Genomic DNA, 16,611 nt, shown 5'->3' with positions numbered 1-16,611 from the left:
TTGCTTGTTTTCCTCTCCTCCTCTCTCAGGTCATTTGGATCCAGGATTCCTAGCAGGTGACAAAACATCTGTTGGCAATGCACCACTTAACGAAGAAATTCATATTGCCTCTTCAGACAGTGAAGTGGAGATTGTGGGTGTTCAGGAGCATGCAAGGTAGGCGAGTAATTGGGGGTATTCTGATACTTAAAATTGTAAATCTATTTAAACCAAAAAAAATAAGTGATAGGAAAATGGTAGATCGGGGCTGGAGAGATGGCTCAGCTGTTGAGAGCACTGGCTGCACTTCCAGAGGTCCTAAGTTCAATTCCCAGCAACCACATGGTGGCTCACAACTATCTCTAGTGGGTTCTGATGCCCTCTTTGGCATAAAGGCGTACATGCAGATAGAGCACTCATAATAAATAAAATCTTTAAAAAAACAAAGAAAATGGTAGACCTCATCCTTGGCATAAAGGTGTAGTCTGTCTTGCAGCTTTCTTTGGTTTAATACTTTTTGTTAAGATGTGGTTTGAGGTTTAGAGCATGTTCCATATTGTTGCATATAAAGAACATATCATTTGGAGCTGGAGAGTTGGCTCAGTGGTTAAGAGCACTGTTGCACTTATAGAAGAGTTCTTTTCCCAGCACCTACGTGCCTGCTCACAGCCGTCGGCTAATTCCAGTGTAAGGGGATCCAATGCCCTCTTCTGACCTCAGCAGGCACCAGGCACTTACATGGTGCATACATGCAGGCAAAACATTCATACATACAAAATAAAACAAATCTAAAAAAAAAAAAGGAACACGTCAGTCATGGGTGTGTGTGAACTACAGCTGGTTTCCCCCTCCTTTTAAGCAAATGTCTGGGTACCATGTCAGAGTTTGCTCTTAAGCAAAGGAAGATGTGTCTGGCTGGACTGTGGTGGCGCATGCCTTTAATCCCAGCACTCTGAGTTCCAGGACAGCCAGGGCAACACAGAGAAACCCTGTCTCCAAAACAAAAACAAGCCGGGCATCGGTGGTACATGCCTTTAATCCCAGCACTCAGGAGGCAGAGCCAGGCGGATCTCTGTGAGTTCGAGGCCAGCCTGGTCTAGAGAGCAAGATCCAGGATAGGCACCAAAACTACACAGAGAAACCCTGTTTCGAAAAAACAAAACAAAACAAGAAAGAAAAGAAGTACTGTGTGCTGTTTTCTCATTCCTGCTTTCTTTCCCCTCATTTTACATTGAAATGTATTGAGAACAAACAGCTAGGGGACATGAATCTGATACACCTCTTGTGCTGGTTAAGAATCAAAAATATCCATGAAACATGTGGTGTTAAAGAATGTAATTTTTATGGAATTTGATGTTCTTTATGGTAGGGGTTAGCAAACTGTGGTTCATAGGCCAAATCTGTCCTACCACAGGCTTTTGTATGTGTTGAGAGCTAAGAGTGATTTTTATACTTTAGTTTTTAAAGATTTTATTATTTTTAGTCGTGTGTGGGGGTAGGTGTATTTGTATGAGAGTACAGGCGACCGTAGAAGTCCGAGTGTCAGATTCCTTGGAGCTGGAGTTACAGAGTTATAGACGGTTGTGAGCTGCCTGATGTGGATGCTGGGAACTGATTCTCTGGAAGATCAGCATTGTCAGCCCTTGTATGTTTTAAAATACTTTGGCAGAAATGGTATTTTATGACATAAAATTCTTAAGAAATTCATAAAATTATCCTAATGGAGTCACTGTTAGTCCATTTTGCACATAGCACATGTCTGCTTTTGCACTGCAGCCAAAGAGTTGAATAGTTTAAGCAGACTGCATGGTCCCCAAAGCCAAATATTTAGTCTTTGGCAGGAAAAAAAAAGTCTTAGACTCTCTCTCTCTCTCTCTCTCTCTCTCTCTCTCTCTCTCTCTCTCTCTCTCTCTCTGTCTCTCTGTCTCTGTCTCTCTCTCTCCTCCCTCCCTCCCTCCTTCCCTCCTTCCTTCCTTTCTTTCACTTTTGGTACATGCAGTAGGTTGATATGACTGGCCTTGAACTTACAGAGGTTCACCTGCCTCTGCCTCCCAGAGTACTGGAATTAAAGGTATATGCCACTACGCAAGCTTTCTATTTTAAATGATTGGTTGTGAGTATAACTCAAGGGTGGAGGGCTTGACTACATGTATCAGTCCCAGGTACTGCTTTGTTTATTTTATTTTTATTTTTTTTAAAAAATTGTTTGTAGTCCTCTCAGATGTATTTTTTTGTCTTAATACAGTTACATGAAAACCAAGCATTTACATTTTCAAATCTGTATATTCCATCTATCAAAACTAGCGCTTCTCCCCAACAAGGGTTAAGTTGTGTGTGTGCTTTAACAAAGAAGCGTATAACACACTTACCTTCTTTACTCTGTTCCTTGTTCTAATTTCATCCCATGTTAGTATGTTAATAAAATATTTACCAGTGTTTTATGTATAGCTTATAAAGAATGAATTTAGGAGTAGATTGCAGTGACCTGCAGATGTGTGTGAACTGAGGTACCTAAGGTTTTGTCATACTTCCCGAGGGAGTTTTTCAGCGGAGCCCAGAGGAGTGGCAGCTCTGCCTCTCTGGAAGTCGGTGTTGTCCTGGGCATCACACGCCAGTCCTTTGGCCAGACGTGCGCCTGCACATCTTCCTCTCTTAGCTCTGTCTGTATGGGAGACGAGTTTTCCACTCCAATTTTATCTTTTCTTCTTTTCTTGACTTAATAAAAAACCTTTTCCTCATAGATTCTCTTACATTAGTTAACTTTTCTTTTTAATCTGACTTTCTCATCAGATGAGGAAGAAAGAATGCTGACTTTTCTCCCCTTAGTTTAACATGTTTTTGCCATTGGTTTATTTCTTACACTCTCCCTTTTCAGTCCTGTGTTAGGCTCTTTCTGGACTTTCCTGTTGTGATTTTTAAGGTTGTCTACTATGATACCCTCTTGGGAGATTGACGTAGTTAAATTGTCTTTTGTGTGTGCTAAGGCACACCCCTTGTTCTGGTTCTCTGTATTCCTGTCACGTCTCCCTTCTTCATTGTTTCCTTATACCTAGAAATGTTAGATGCCCTTCTTTTTAGCTCCTTTGCTCAGCTTTTCTTCCACCATGAACTTTTTAGCTTCCTTTTGAATTATTTGAAGAGTTATTCATTTTATTGTATGTGTGAGTGTTCTGCCTGCATGTATGTATGTGTGCCACATTTGTACTTGGTGCCTGTGGAGGTCAGAAGGCAGCAGATCGCCTGGAATAGGAGTTATGGGCAGTTGTAAACTACCATGTAGAGGCTCGGAATTGAACCCAGATCCTCTAGAAGAGCAACAACTGCTCTTAACTGCTGAGCCATCTCTACCTCCACCCACTTCCCCCACCCCACCCCCACCAATATTATGGTGTCTGGCACTAGTTTTATCATTAAAAACATTCAGTCTAAAATCTCAATTCCTTCTTAACCCTAACTCGTGTATAGATGCCATCTCTGGTATACCCATCTTAATGTCAGTATTTGATCTAGAGCAGGGGTTCTCAATCTTCCTAATGCCAGGATTCTTTAATACAGTTCCATATGTTGTGGTGACCCTCAACCATAGATTTGTTTTTGTTGCTACTTCATAACTATAATTTTGCTACTGTTATGAATCATAATGTAAATGTCTGATATACAGATGGTCTTAGGTGACCTTATGAAAGGGTTGTTTGACCCCAAAGGGGTCGCGATCCACAGATTGGGAACCACTGGTCTAGATTGTCATCATCTTCTGTATCTATTTTGTACTATTTCCTGAACCAAGTCATGTAACTTAAAATACATTTTGAATGTCATTACCTTCAAGGACCTTTTCTTACAGGCCCTGCAGTGTAAAGCTGCACTTTATTCTGATCCATTAGTTTGAATTTTGGGGAAAACATATTACAGATGAGAAACCATTTTGAAACTTCAGTGGTAAATGCTGTGTGGGCAGCAGAATACAAAGTTTGTGGATTCTGTTGGAGATTTTAAAGGAAATCCTATTTCCTTTTGAGGTTATCTTTTATATTGGCCTTTGGATCCAGGACTGAATTGAGTAGTCTCGATTGACTGCTCTATCTTGCTAGAAGTGTTTTATAGCCTGGTAAACTTCACTCACACATTGGATTAAAACCCAGCGAAGCCCACAGAGGAGGCTTTCCTGGTGGTCAGAGTTTCTCCTTTGCCTGCTTGTATCTCATCCAGAAATTATTTACAGGTCTTGGGTTGCAATTAGGAAGTATTGGTAGGCTTCTGGTAAGATTATCACTTGGCGCCGGGTGGTGGTGGTGCACGCCTTTAATCCCAGCACTCGGGAGGCAGAGCCAGGCGGATCTCTGTGAGTTCGAGGCCAGCCTGGGCTACCAAGTGAGTTCCAGAAAAGGCGCAAAGCTACACAGAGAAACCCTGTCTCGAAAAAAAAAAGATTATCACTTGGAAAGAGTTTAGGTTTTGGCCAAGTCTTTCTGTTTTCATTTTATTTGCATGTGTAGATAGTTTGTTTGGATTTAGTTGTCTTGTGTTCTCTCTGCTTTTGCTATTCTACATAGTCATGGGTTTCCTAAGAATTTTAGAAAATGTGGTCCTTGAGTATTCTCTGTGGGGTTGGTTGCTCTGGCGGGTGCCACTCTCCCTGTTTGACTTCTGTGCTTAATAATGTGCCTTTTCAGTGAGGTTGCTTTTCTTTTCTTGCTTGCTAATATCCTTTTGTATTCTTTTATTATGGATTGATCTGTCTATCCATCTATTTTTTTTTTATTATGTAATTTTTGAGACAAGCTTTCACTATGTAGCTAGCCTTGGTGGCCTGGAACTTGCTGTGTAGACCAGGCTGGCATAGAAACCATGCTAGACTTTGTCCTGTGCATTTTATCTAGCCATAGATTAGAAAGTGTGTTCTCTGAACTAATGGTTGAATGCATTGTTTATGGTGACCTTGTACTGTTGTGGTGAGCTCCTGGCATTATTCAAATTTATTATCATTTCCAGATGTTCCTTTGGGGGCAGTTCTGTATCACAGTGTGTTTCTTGCTAGTAAGATGGAGACTTGTCAGGTCCCTAGTTCTTCTGCGCCTGTTTAAGTCTTGGGAGAAGTCATGACCCTCATGCCGATGTTTCTCTTTGTTCTTGGTCTTTTCCCCTTTTCTTCCACCAGCCCCAGTGGTAGTTTTCCTAGGTAGGTAGGTTACTGCCTATAGAGCTCTTTTATAGGACTGTGTTGATGGTCCTTCAGTAACCTCTTCTGAGACTTTAGTGAATAAGATTCCTAACATTTTAGATATTAATGTTGTTTTAGAAAGCAGCAAGTGAATTACAGAAGAATCTTTGCATTTCATACTGTTTTATGAACCCAATTGTTAACATCAATACTAAAAAAGAACAGAGAAGGAACCCGGCACCTCCCTAAAATCACAAGGATGCATTTTGTTTTCACTTAGGAAAAACAGCTAGATGTTTAAGAGGTCACCTTCAGGCTCTGTAAGTGAGAGCAAAAATGATGAATCTTTGATATTGTTCTCTTAGAATAGTGAGTAAACCATGTCACAGATTTCTATAATGTAAAGAAATTGCCTCTGTGAAATTTTTATTCTGTTGGCTTCAGAGTATATGATAAATAAGAAATTCTATAAGATTTTATTGTTTATACATTTTTTCTAGAATTTTGGAAAATGAGGTCTAGACATTTTTTAAAAAATGTAAAATTAAGAATAAGCGGGGTTGGGGATTTAGCTCAGTGGTTGAAGGCCCTGGGTTCGGTCCTCAGCTCTGAAAAAAAAAAAAAAGGCAAAATAACAAAAAAAGAATAAGCTAGGTATAGTGCCCATACTAACCAGTACTTGAGAGCTGAGGCAGATGAATAGCAAGCTGGAAGTTAGCCTGGGCTGCATAGTGAGACCCTGTCAAAACAGAAACAAAAACTCCTTCAAATGTGTCTCTAGGTTTTTTGATTCATTGCAGTTCCTATGCAGAAGTATGCAGCCTGTATCTGCTCTAGATTTGGACTGGACCAATTAAAACTCAGCTAAGTATATTCCTTACTCTATGCCTTTCATAATATAGGAAAGCATATGGGTTAATGCATGAAAATTGTTCCTTTTTTATTTTAATGCCTCAAACTTTCAAGCCCCAAGATCAACTCCGTGGGCCTTATAAAAACCAATGTAGTTTTATTACATGAAAATTTCCATCCTATCGTTATAAATTATCTCTCTACTGTGCACTATTTTACAAAGCAGTTGAGACGTTTCTCCAACACCAGCCTGTTTTGAGCACTTAAGAACAAATTCTTGGGCTGAGAGGTGTCTGCATTGGTAAAGTGCCTGTGCACAAAGCATGGGGACCTGATTTCTGATCCGCAGCACCTAGGGCAGCTGTGTCTGTAGCTCCAGTGCTGGCAGACCCGTAAAGCCCCTTGGCCAGCCAGTCCAGCTGGATTGATGAGCCTTGGGTTCAGGGTCTCAGGGAAAAGAAGCAATCAAGGAAGGTTGCTGAAGTTGTCTGTGGGTGTGTACACACAAAACAGCTGCATATACCACACACATATGCATGTACCCACATGAATACGTACATTAACCACTACCCCTCAAAGTTATTTTTCTGTACTAAAAAAACAACAAACAAGCCTGTATTAGGGCTGCAGGGCCATGTTTTCACTGTGTTTCATTCATTTCCTGGCTGTCATTCTATTTAAGATGTAATTAAATCATGAAAACAATGAATGCTGCTGATAACACACAACAAGTCATAATGTACATCTTAATCTTTGCAAACTGTTCATTTTTAAGTAGCCAGTCCACAGATCAAAGCACAGGCATTCTCTTGTGTCTTCACTCTGTAGTCTTGACTTCCCCAGCCCATTCCCCAGTGACTTTGATCCTAACTTCCAAGAAATCCTGGTCACTGATGACTTCTAAGGTCAAGCTAGCATTTTCTTTAATTCTCAGAGGTGTCCAGCTTGACTCTTCTAAAAAATGTGTGTTTTTTCATTCTGTGTGGGGGTGTGGGCACATGAGTACAAGTGCCTTCAGAACCCAGAGGTGTCAGATCTCCTGAAGCTGGAGTTATAGGTGGTTGTAAGCTGCCCAAGGTAGGTGCTAGGAACTGAACTCAGGGTCTCTGCAAGAGCAATAAGCCCTCCTAGCCCCCCAGCTTGAATCTTAAGGGGGAATTTATTATGTTTGTGGTGGCTGGATTGTGTAGACGTGATCACCCAAGACTTGCCTTCTGGAAGCTGATTTGTGTGACTTGCCTTTGACATTTCTGAAGGGCAGAATGGCACCTTTCATGGGGCTGTGCAGTTTATGGTGGTTCTCTGTTGGAGCTAACCACTTGGCTACAGCTGTCTGGAGCCAGGAAAGCTTTGGACCGGAGAGGTATGATCATTATATCCTCTAGAGAATCTGAGGTGGTCATGGCTTGTTTTCGTCCTTAGGTCTTTTAGATGTTCCAGTGTCTTAACTACCCCTTTCGCTTATGGTCGTTAGAACTGCTTGTAACACGATACAGAGTGACCATTTAGTTAAATATGTGCTTCATCTCCTGGCCTCCTTGGCTGTTCACTCTTCAGTAGTAAATGCAGGCTTTAAACCTCTCACTCAAACTCCCTGCTCCTACACCAAATACTTTTCTAGAATCTGTTTTGATGTTTAACAAATACCCGTGGGACTGGGCAGCAGTCCTCTGGATCAAACTGTAGTATTTCAGCTGTCATTTGAAGAAGGCATAGTTACTTAGAGGAAGATAAACCTGAATGGAGACATGATTTTGCTGTAGTTCTATACTTAGGTTGCATTTCATCTTTGGTCCTTCTCTTCTGTAAAATACAGATTAGAGTAGATCACTTTAAAACCATTGCTCATGATTCCTTAGGAAGAATAACAATGGGACTTTATATGCCTAGCTTAGATGTTCTAGGAATTGTGCAAAGATTATATTGGCTGCCTTGGTCCCTGAATTCTTACTAAGTTTCTAGCTAGCTTTACTTAAATTAGAATGCTTGTGCAAATGAGCTTTTGAACTTTTAGAGAACTTCATACTTTAAGATGGTTCATTTTACACACTGATTTAAAGTAGACTTGTCTCAAAGTTCCTTTACCTGACACTTAAGAGTACTGCGACTAGGTAAGTCCTGTCACCTGCTTAAGCCTGTTTCTATATGTAGACCATGGGTAATGACTTTCATTCCACCTCACAGGATTTTTGGAATTGTCCAGCAAGGTGATATGTATGAAACTGCTGAAGTATCCCATCCAATAATTTCTGTAGATGTTTCACTTCCAGGACAATCTCCTACTTCTTAGTCACTCAGTCTGTGTTTACTTAACAGGTTGTAGGGCTGTGGGTTCCTTATTTTAATACTTTGGTTAGCTAGTCTTTGAAACTGTTGTAGCCTCTGGCTTGGTGGCTACTTGGCCCATTTCTGAACAGATTTTGTGTCTCTGATACTTAGGAAATCTGTGTTCTGAGCCAGGTGTGGTGGCCTACACCTGTAATTGTAGCATTCAGGATGCTGAGGTAGGTGGATTAGTGTTAGTTCAAGGCCAGCTTGTGATATCTAGTCAATTTAAAGCTAGTCTGGAGTACATAGCAAAAACCTTGTCTCAAAACAACAACAACATACATCTGCCAGTGGCCCTGTTCTTCCATAGTTCTCTTAGTTGTTGGCAGGCTAACCTTTGAAAGACCAGGTAGATAATTTTGGGGTGGTGTATGGTTTAAAAGCAGTTGTTGTTTTTCAAACATTACCATGTGTGTGATACGTGTGGATGGATTCACTCACATCATGGTGAGCATGTAGTGGTCAGAGAATAACATTGTGGTGATGGCTGAGCTCTGGTTGTCGGCTACCAGAGCTCATGCTGCTTGCTGCCTCACACACACTCAGTCATTTCAGGTGTGGGATCAGAGCCCTCTGCCCTCCTCTCAATCTGAGTCAAGACTCAGTGTTCCTCCAGGGGCTCTGGGCTTATCATTTGCCTGGAATGTGGAATTCAAGCTCTAGTGTTTCTGAAACCGTTTTCTCCCAGGGACTCGTGTGACTTGTTAGCAGTGTAGTTCTTCCCTCCCGTGTGCTATAAACTGAGGGCTTCAGCCCTGTGCCTTTCACTGAGTCACAGTGAGAGACTTATAAGTTTTTTATGCAAGGTTCCCATATGTTTTAGAAATATAACTTATAAAACAGCGTTATTTTCACTGTTTTTCACAATTTGTTTTTTTATTTTGTGTGCATTGGTGTTTTGCCTGCATGTCTGTATGAGGGTGTCAGAACCCCTGGAACTAGAGTTGCACAGTCTTGCACGGTCTTAGGCTGTCATGTGGGTGCTGGGAATTGAACCTGGGACCTCTGGAAGAGCAGCCAGTGCTCTTAACCACTGAGCCATCTCTTCAGCCCCCTATCTTCACTTCCTCCCTCTCTCCCATCCTCTTTCCTTCCTTCCTTCCTTCCTTCCTTCCTTCCTTCCTTCCTTCCTTCCTTCCTTCCTTCCTTCCTTTCTTTGTTTCTTTCTCTCTCTCTCCTTCCTTTCTTCCTTCCTTCCTTCCTTCCTTTCATCCCTCCCTCCTTCCTTCTTTCCTTCTTTCCCTTCCTTCCCCTTCCTCTCCCTTTCTCCCCCTCTCTCCCCCCCCCTCCCCCCTCCCCCCCTCCCTCCCTCCCTCCCTCCCTCCCTCCCTCCTGCCTCTGTCTCCTGAGTGCTGGGATTAAAGGCGTGCGCCACTACCACCTGGCCTATCTTCACTATTTTTAACATGATTATTTAATTGTGTTACAGAACTTATTTTACAAGCAGATTTTACCTGTTTTTCTTGTTGTTTCAACTTGTTGAGAATTTCTATTTCATTATCATAGAAATCAGAGAGATTTAAGTGATTTCAAAGAAAATCATGTTCCCTATTGTCAATGACTGACCGTGGTACTTCTCAGGAGCTGACTTACTTGGTCTTTTAAAATAAGCTTGCATAATAGGATTGGTAAAGTATTTGACAGTACAAATGAAGTCATATTATCTCATAATTTTCTAACGGTGAGATTAACTGGACTTTATTTTTCACACAATTGCAGGTGTGTTCACCCCCGAGGAGGTGTGATACAGAGTGTTTCTTCCTGGAAGCATGGCTCTGGCACGCAGTATGTGGGCTCCCGGCAAACACAGTCATGGACTGCTGTGACTCCCCAGCAGACTTGGGCTTCACCAGCAGAGGTTGTTGACCTGACCTTGGATGAGGATAGCAGACGTAAATACCTACTGTAATGCAATGTCACTGTTTCTCTGCACTGTTCCCTTTCACCTCCTCCTCTTTGTGACATGGAAGTTCATTGTCATAGCTGCAGCTTCAGAAGCTGTTTGTGGCATTTGTGGAATTGAAATTCATGATAACCTCCCCTCCTCTTTTTATTAAAATAATTCACTTAGGAAAATAACTTATCACAGAGAAAATAATTTTTTTCTTTTCCTCCATAAGAATATGAGAATGGCGGATTTTATTAGACAACTTCATTTTGCTTGGTGACTTACCTTAAAAGTCACCCTCCATTTAGAATAATATTTTACTTACTAGTCAAAATGGATTTCAGGTTTTGAATCTTATATTTATTTTTCTGAATAATGAAATTAATAATTAATATCTAGATGTGACCACCCTCTGTCTGCCTCACTGTCACTCCTACTCTAGGGCATTTGCGCTCACATCAGTCAGGTCCTCCTCATTGGCACCTGGTAGGGCATGTGCATTTAGAAAACCCTTCCTTTACAGTGGAAGACAGAAGTATTATAAAATATATTTTTTCTTTAGTGTATGTCTTCTGCCTTCTTTCCTGACATAGCTCCTTGTCAATTTGCCATGACACAAATATTTGAAATGCCCCCTCCCTTTATTTCCAGATACTATTAAGGGGACTCAATTGGTCTCCTGTTGCAATAATTGTTAATTCTTTGAGAGTTTCTGGATATCTGAAGAGTGCATTGAGAGATCAGTGGGAAATCTCTCTCTCAGCTTTTCCCCCTGGTTTATTCAACTAGGAAGGCAAACATGGAAACTAGTTACTTGAGTAGGAAGAATTTAAGAGGCTGTGTGGCATCTAAGTCTGTAGGCACTTGCAAATCTGAGAGGAAAGTGCCTTTTCTTGCAGCTGGTTGCCCCAGAGAGGATGTGTGACAACTGTGTAACTGGACCTCATGCTGTGTTTGCGTAGTTTTCTTTGCCTTCTAAGATATATACACAAGAGAAATGAAAACATACCTTAAGAAGTCAGATGCAAAGCACATTGATAGTACTTTAAGTCTTACAATGTCTAAAAGGATTAGTAAAGGGTAATAGAAACTTCAGGGAATTTAGGAAATGCCAGCAGAGGAATTTTGTGGCATTAGTTACTACCTTTTTTCCTATACTGTTGTAGTTACTAGTGAAGTACTTTAAAAAGCAATACCTAGAATAAGAACACCATGTATTGTGCACCGGGGGAGTGAAGTAATACTGGCTCAGAAGACTTCACGTTTGTTTTAGTGGGTTTTGATTCTGTTTGCATTGTTACATGCTTTGTTGCCATGTCCTTTTGCCTCCCTCCTTATGCCTTGCTGGTTCTTCCTGATTGTAGGAGGAGACCAGCCATTTTCATTCAGTGCACACACAATTGACTAAGGACCCATACTGCATAGAACACTGTGCAGGGTGGATGCTGTGGAGGCCTGAGGGGAATGAGACACAGCCTGCATGCTCATGCATGAGTCTGCCTGGCATTTTCTTTTTTCTTACGTAAAGACAAGTTTATTCTTTTATTCCCCTTCTTGTTACTTCAGGTCTTCTGTAGATTTCTTCAGTAGGTATGTATTTGAGCACGTGTCCTTTGATCTTTTCTGGTGGTATTCATTTGATCTGCCCTCTGCTCACCAACTTCTCTCTTTTTTTTTTTTCCTTCAGTCTACTACTAATTAGGCTTTAAAAATCATGAATCTCCAGTGTCAGTACATCATTTATCGCTCTCACCTGGCCACAATCCTAGACAGAAACCAAAGACCCAGAGGCCAGAGCGAAACAGAACTTTGAAAATTCACTGCTGGTGTATCTTTGGACCTTCACATCTTGCTTTAGGATTAATTTATTGAGTTTTACTGTTACACATTTTTTTTTTACTTGAATTAAAATACTCAACAAAGGAGAAACATAATTTCTGGTCTTTGCTTTCCAGAAAATCATTGATAAGAGAATATAGTGGAGTGTATGACTTGAAGTTTTCATAGCTTATATCTCCCCCAGTATCAGGGCACAGCCCCATTTTAAAGAATGTTTTCGCATTACTTATTTTCTTGTTAATAATGTTTTGTTCAAGTCTATACAGTAGGTGATTTCCCCTGACATTTTCTTTAGTCCCTATTAGCCATCCCCTAACTTTGGGTGCACTGTGGATTGGGGACAGAAGGGAGTTGTAACTAAGCTCTTTTCTGGCTTTTTGCCTTTATCTTAGGTTGTACAAACAGATCCTTACTCCTGATGCAGGTCCCTGACTACTTGACTTGGTGCATCAGAACAAAGATGTAGGCATTAATATGCAAGGAGTGAAGGGATGCTTGAGGCTGTCGGCTCTCTAAAAAGTATGGACTTTCCCATCTGATAACTAATTAAGAGGGCATCCAAACTCCTCTGTTATTGCACATCCAGGAGAGTGGGAATGTGGTTTCTGGCAAGGTGTTAATCAAATTTTGTGACATATAACTCTCAGAACATTTGAAATTTTCTTAAAGAGTATTGTTTTCTAATTAAAGTTTTACATTTGGTAGCGTAAGTAGTTCTTTATGCTTTGCCAAGATATTGTTTGAGGGATACAGTGGGATCACATATTGGTTTATGACACAAATGTGGTTAATTCCCTTCCCCTCCAATTTGAAAAATCAGAGGAGCACAGCTCTGTGCGGCAACTACTGCTCTTTTGTAGCTGGCTGTTCTTGTAGATCAGTGGTTCTCAACCTGTGGGTCATGACCCCTTTATGGATTGAACGACCCCTTCACAGGGGTCTCCTAAGATCATCTGTATATCAGATACTTACATTTCAATTCACAGCAAAATTAGAGCTGTGAAGTAGCAATGAAAAGAATTTTATGGTTGGGGTCACCACACCATGAGGAACTGTATTAACGGGTTGTAGCATTAGGACGGTTGAGAACCACTGTTGTAGACTAACTGGATGTTGTCAGTGTGAGAGAGCAGCCATTGTGTGTTTGTCCCACAGTTCCGAGCATGAGCTGCCCGGGTTGCTAGTTAGTTATTGTTCATCTACTGTTAACACATTAACACCGTGAGGGACTGAAGACAAATGCATTGCCTGCTTTTTTTGTACTGTGTCACAAGGCTTGCAAAAGCCTAGGGCACAATTTTGTCTTAGGTTTGACTTTCTTTTCCTTTTTATTTTTTTTTTAATAAAGGCAAAGAGCTGAGCCCCCATTCCTGCTCTCCCATATGTGTGTGATGTGACTTCCATGTGTATATAAAAACTGTTGCACCCTAACCAAACTTCCTCGGATTGTGCACTGTTTGTTTAAAATAATCACGTAGTTTAGTCCAATGCTGTTGTGTTTTTTTTTTCTTTTTATTTAAAACACTACTTATTCTCTAACAAATTTCAAAGGGTAGTGATCTTAAAAAAATCACTGGAAACTAGGAAATGTTTTTGTTGTTGCTTTGTTCTTTAAAGAGTGCAGAGGTCATTGAATCTTTTGCTCTTCTTACCTTGAACATGAATTGTCAGCCATTGTATGGCTAGGAACCAGTGCACTTGGCGTTAACAGATCTGCTGTTGCTGGGGACTGAGTGTGGACTTGATGCAGTGACGACAAATCATTGCGTAGAAGTAATGTTTTCCAAATGTGCAACTCAAGTTTGTAAAATGAAATTTGGTTCTTTACATCATTATTTAGTTTGTGTTTCCATTTAGTATTTAATGGTCTTTGGAGAAAAAAAATAAACAGAGTGTTATATATATATTTTTTGGTGCAAGATGAGATTTTGTTTTTTGAAATAAGTCTGTAGCATAAAGGTTAAACTATTTTAAGACAAAATAAAAATAGAGTGTATTTAAACAATGATACTTTCTGAGAATTTTTTTTTTCCTGCCTTAGTTAACAAGGTAGTGCTGGTAACCATCCCCAAGCTAACCTTTGGAGGTGAAAACATTCTATTTTGTTCATAGACCATCTAATCCGTAGCTGTGTCCTATTTCCAAGATGTGTTGTGAGTAGCTTGTGTCAGATCTAGGGAAAAATAGTTTTATGACACTAGGGGGTTGGTTCAGTTGGTGAAGTGTTTGCCAAACCCAAACCTGGGTTTGGTCTTCAGCACCCGATTAAAAAGCTCAGTGGTGGTAGAGGCTTGGAATCTCAGCACTGGGGAAGTGTGAAACAAGAGGATCCTTGGAGCATCATGCCCAGACATGCCAGTCATTTGTAAGCTCTAGGCCAGTGAAAGACCCTGTCTCAAGGAGGTGAATGGCATTCCTGAGGATGGCAACCAAGATAATTCTCTGCATCTCCCAACACATACTTGCGTGTGTACTGTCCAACACGTATACAGTGATAAAAAGCACTTAAAAAAGAAAAGATAGTTTTATATTTGTGGTGATACACTGTGTACCCTAATAAAATTTGCCTCAAGATCAGAGAACAGAACAAGCCACTAGATTAAACATAGATGTCAGGCAGTGGTGGCACACACCTTTAATCCTAGCACTCAGGAGGCAGAGATCCGTCTGGATCTCTGTGAGTTCAAAGCCACCCTAGACTACATGAGGTTGACTCAGTCTAAGAGAGAAATAGAGCCAGGCAGTGGTGGCATATGCCTTTAATCTCAATACTTGGGAGTCACATGCCTTTAATCCCAGGAAGTGATGGCTGGGCGGAGAAAGGTATATAAGGCGTGAGGAGACAGGAACTAGAGGCTTTTTCAGTCCTAGAGGTAAGACGTGACAGTGGCTTGTTCCTTTGTCTCTCTGATCTTCAGGAAGTTTTATTAGGGTACACAATATATCACCACATACGTTAGTTTCTCTATAGCCTGTATCTCTCTCCTTAGCTAGGGCCAGTGATTTTAGTTACAACTGAAGGTACCTTTGCTCCCAGGAACAAAACTCCATTCAGGACTAATCATTTTACAGAAACCACCATGCCAGGGTCTGACCACCATGATTGCCTATGATTTAACACTGTAGTTTACAAGTAACCTCACAAACTTTTCCTAGTTTGGTTCTGCTTTCAGAATTTTATTTGGTTACCAAAATGGTAGAAGCCATCCATGTATGAATATCTTATGACTTTTGTAAAGTGCATGAAGAAGAATGAAGATCTAGAGAGAGAGTGAGACCTAGCTCCTAATTCCTGTCATTCAACTCCAGATCCTTGCAGTCCAAGACTTAATGATTCTGCTTACCAAGCAGGGCTGTTCCCAGTTTGTTTAAAATGCCTCCTCCATACTGCCTTGTGTCTGAAACCTAGATGTATTAGCACCCACCAAGAGTTTGTAACCATCCCCTGGCACACACTCTTTGACTCTAGAAGGAAACTGTTTATGGGTGACCTCATTTTCTGACCTTTTGACTTTTGTAGAATAGGCACAAGTAAATAAAATAATATGTGGCTAGTGCTTGTCCCATATGGGCTTCTTTCTTCTAGAAGTCCTTGCTGGACTTTGGCTTTCTTTGCCCTTATTGCAGTGGTTCTCAACCTGTAGGTCACACATTGGGTATTTACATTGCAATTCATAACAGTAGCAAAATTACAGCTATGAAGTAGCAACGAAAATAATTTTATGGTGTGGGGGGGTCTCTATAACAGGAGGAACTATACTAAAGGGTTGCAGTATTAGGAAGGTTGAGAACCACTGCCCTAATTTTTTTTTTCAAGACACAGTTTCTCTGTGTAATCCTGGCTATCCTAGAACTTGCTCTGTAGACCAGGCTAGCCTTGAACTCACAGCGATCTGCCTGCCTAAAAGCATGTGTCACCACCAGGCGAGAACTGCTGTCTTAATGGTTTGTTTTCTTTACTGTAGACACCATCTTATTGTAACTTCAATCTAAAAAGAAAAAATTACAGAGCAATCGTACACACACACCACATTAGTTTTATTTTAGCTATGTTACTGCTCTGGAAGGAGTAGTCCTCTGAGATCATTGGTAAGTGTGATTCTCTTCTTTGACTCCATTCCTTTTTCTTTCTTGAGATAGGCATTTACTGTGTAGTTCTGGCTGGCCTGGAACTCACTGTGTGGGTCAGGTGGCCTCCAACTCACAGAGATCTGCCTGCTTCTGCCTTCCAAGTGCTGAGATTAAAGGCGTGCATCATCATACTCAGCTTCCATCATCATCATCATTTAAATTTTGAAACATGGGGCTAGAGAGATGGCTCAGCAGTTAAAGAATACTGGCTGCTCTTGCAAAGGACCCAGGTTAAATTCCTAGCACCTACGTGGTAGTGTATAACTGTGCCAGGCACAGACAAAACATTCTTACACATAAAATATAAATTAAATTTTAAAACATTTATTCTCTCTATTGCTGCTCACATGCACATGTGTATCCCCAAGCACGGAGGTCAGAGGACAACTTACAAGAATCAGTTCTCTCCTTCCACGTGGGTACCAGGGTCAAA

General features: G+C 40.9%; 1 protein-coding gene across 2 annotated transcripts in view; it reads left to right on the top strand.

Annotated features, from left to right (window-relative positions):
* The window catches only part of Ark2n (arkadia (RNF111) N-terminal like PKA signaling regulator 2N), a 45,144-nt gene extending 32,276 nt beyond the window's left edge, over positions 1–12,868 (top strand). For both annotated transcript variants that reach the window (XM_059246017.1, XM_059246016.1), the window contains 2 exons: positions 30–156; positions 10,040–12,868. In XM_059246017.1, coding sequence (XP_059102000.1) covers positions 30–156; positions 10,040–10,229 — 317 coding nt within the window. In that variant the 3' untranslated portion in view covers positions 10,230–12,868. The remainder of the gene's footprint in view (positions 1–29; positions 157–10,039) is intronic.
* Positions 12,869–16,611: the final 3,743 nt, after the last annotated feature.

The sequence above is a fragment of the Peromyscus eremicus genome, chromosome 19, assembly GCF_949786415.1.
Source record: "Peromyscus eremicus chromosome 19, PerEre_H2_v1, whole genome shotgun sequence".
In the NCBI taxonomy this organism is placed as follows: Eukaryota; Metazoa; Chordata; class Mammalia; order Rodentia; family Cricetidae; genus Peromyscus; species Peromyscus eremicus.
This window is presented reverse-complemented; position numbering and strand designations above follow the sequence as displayed.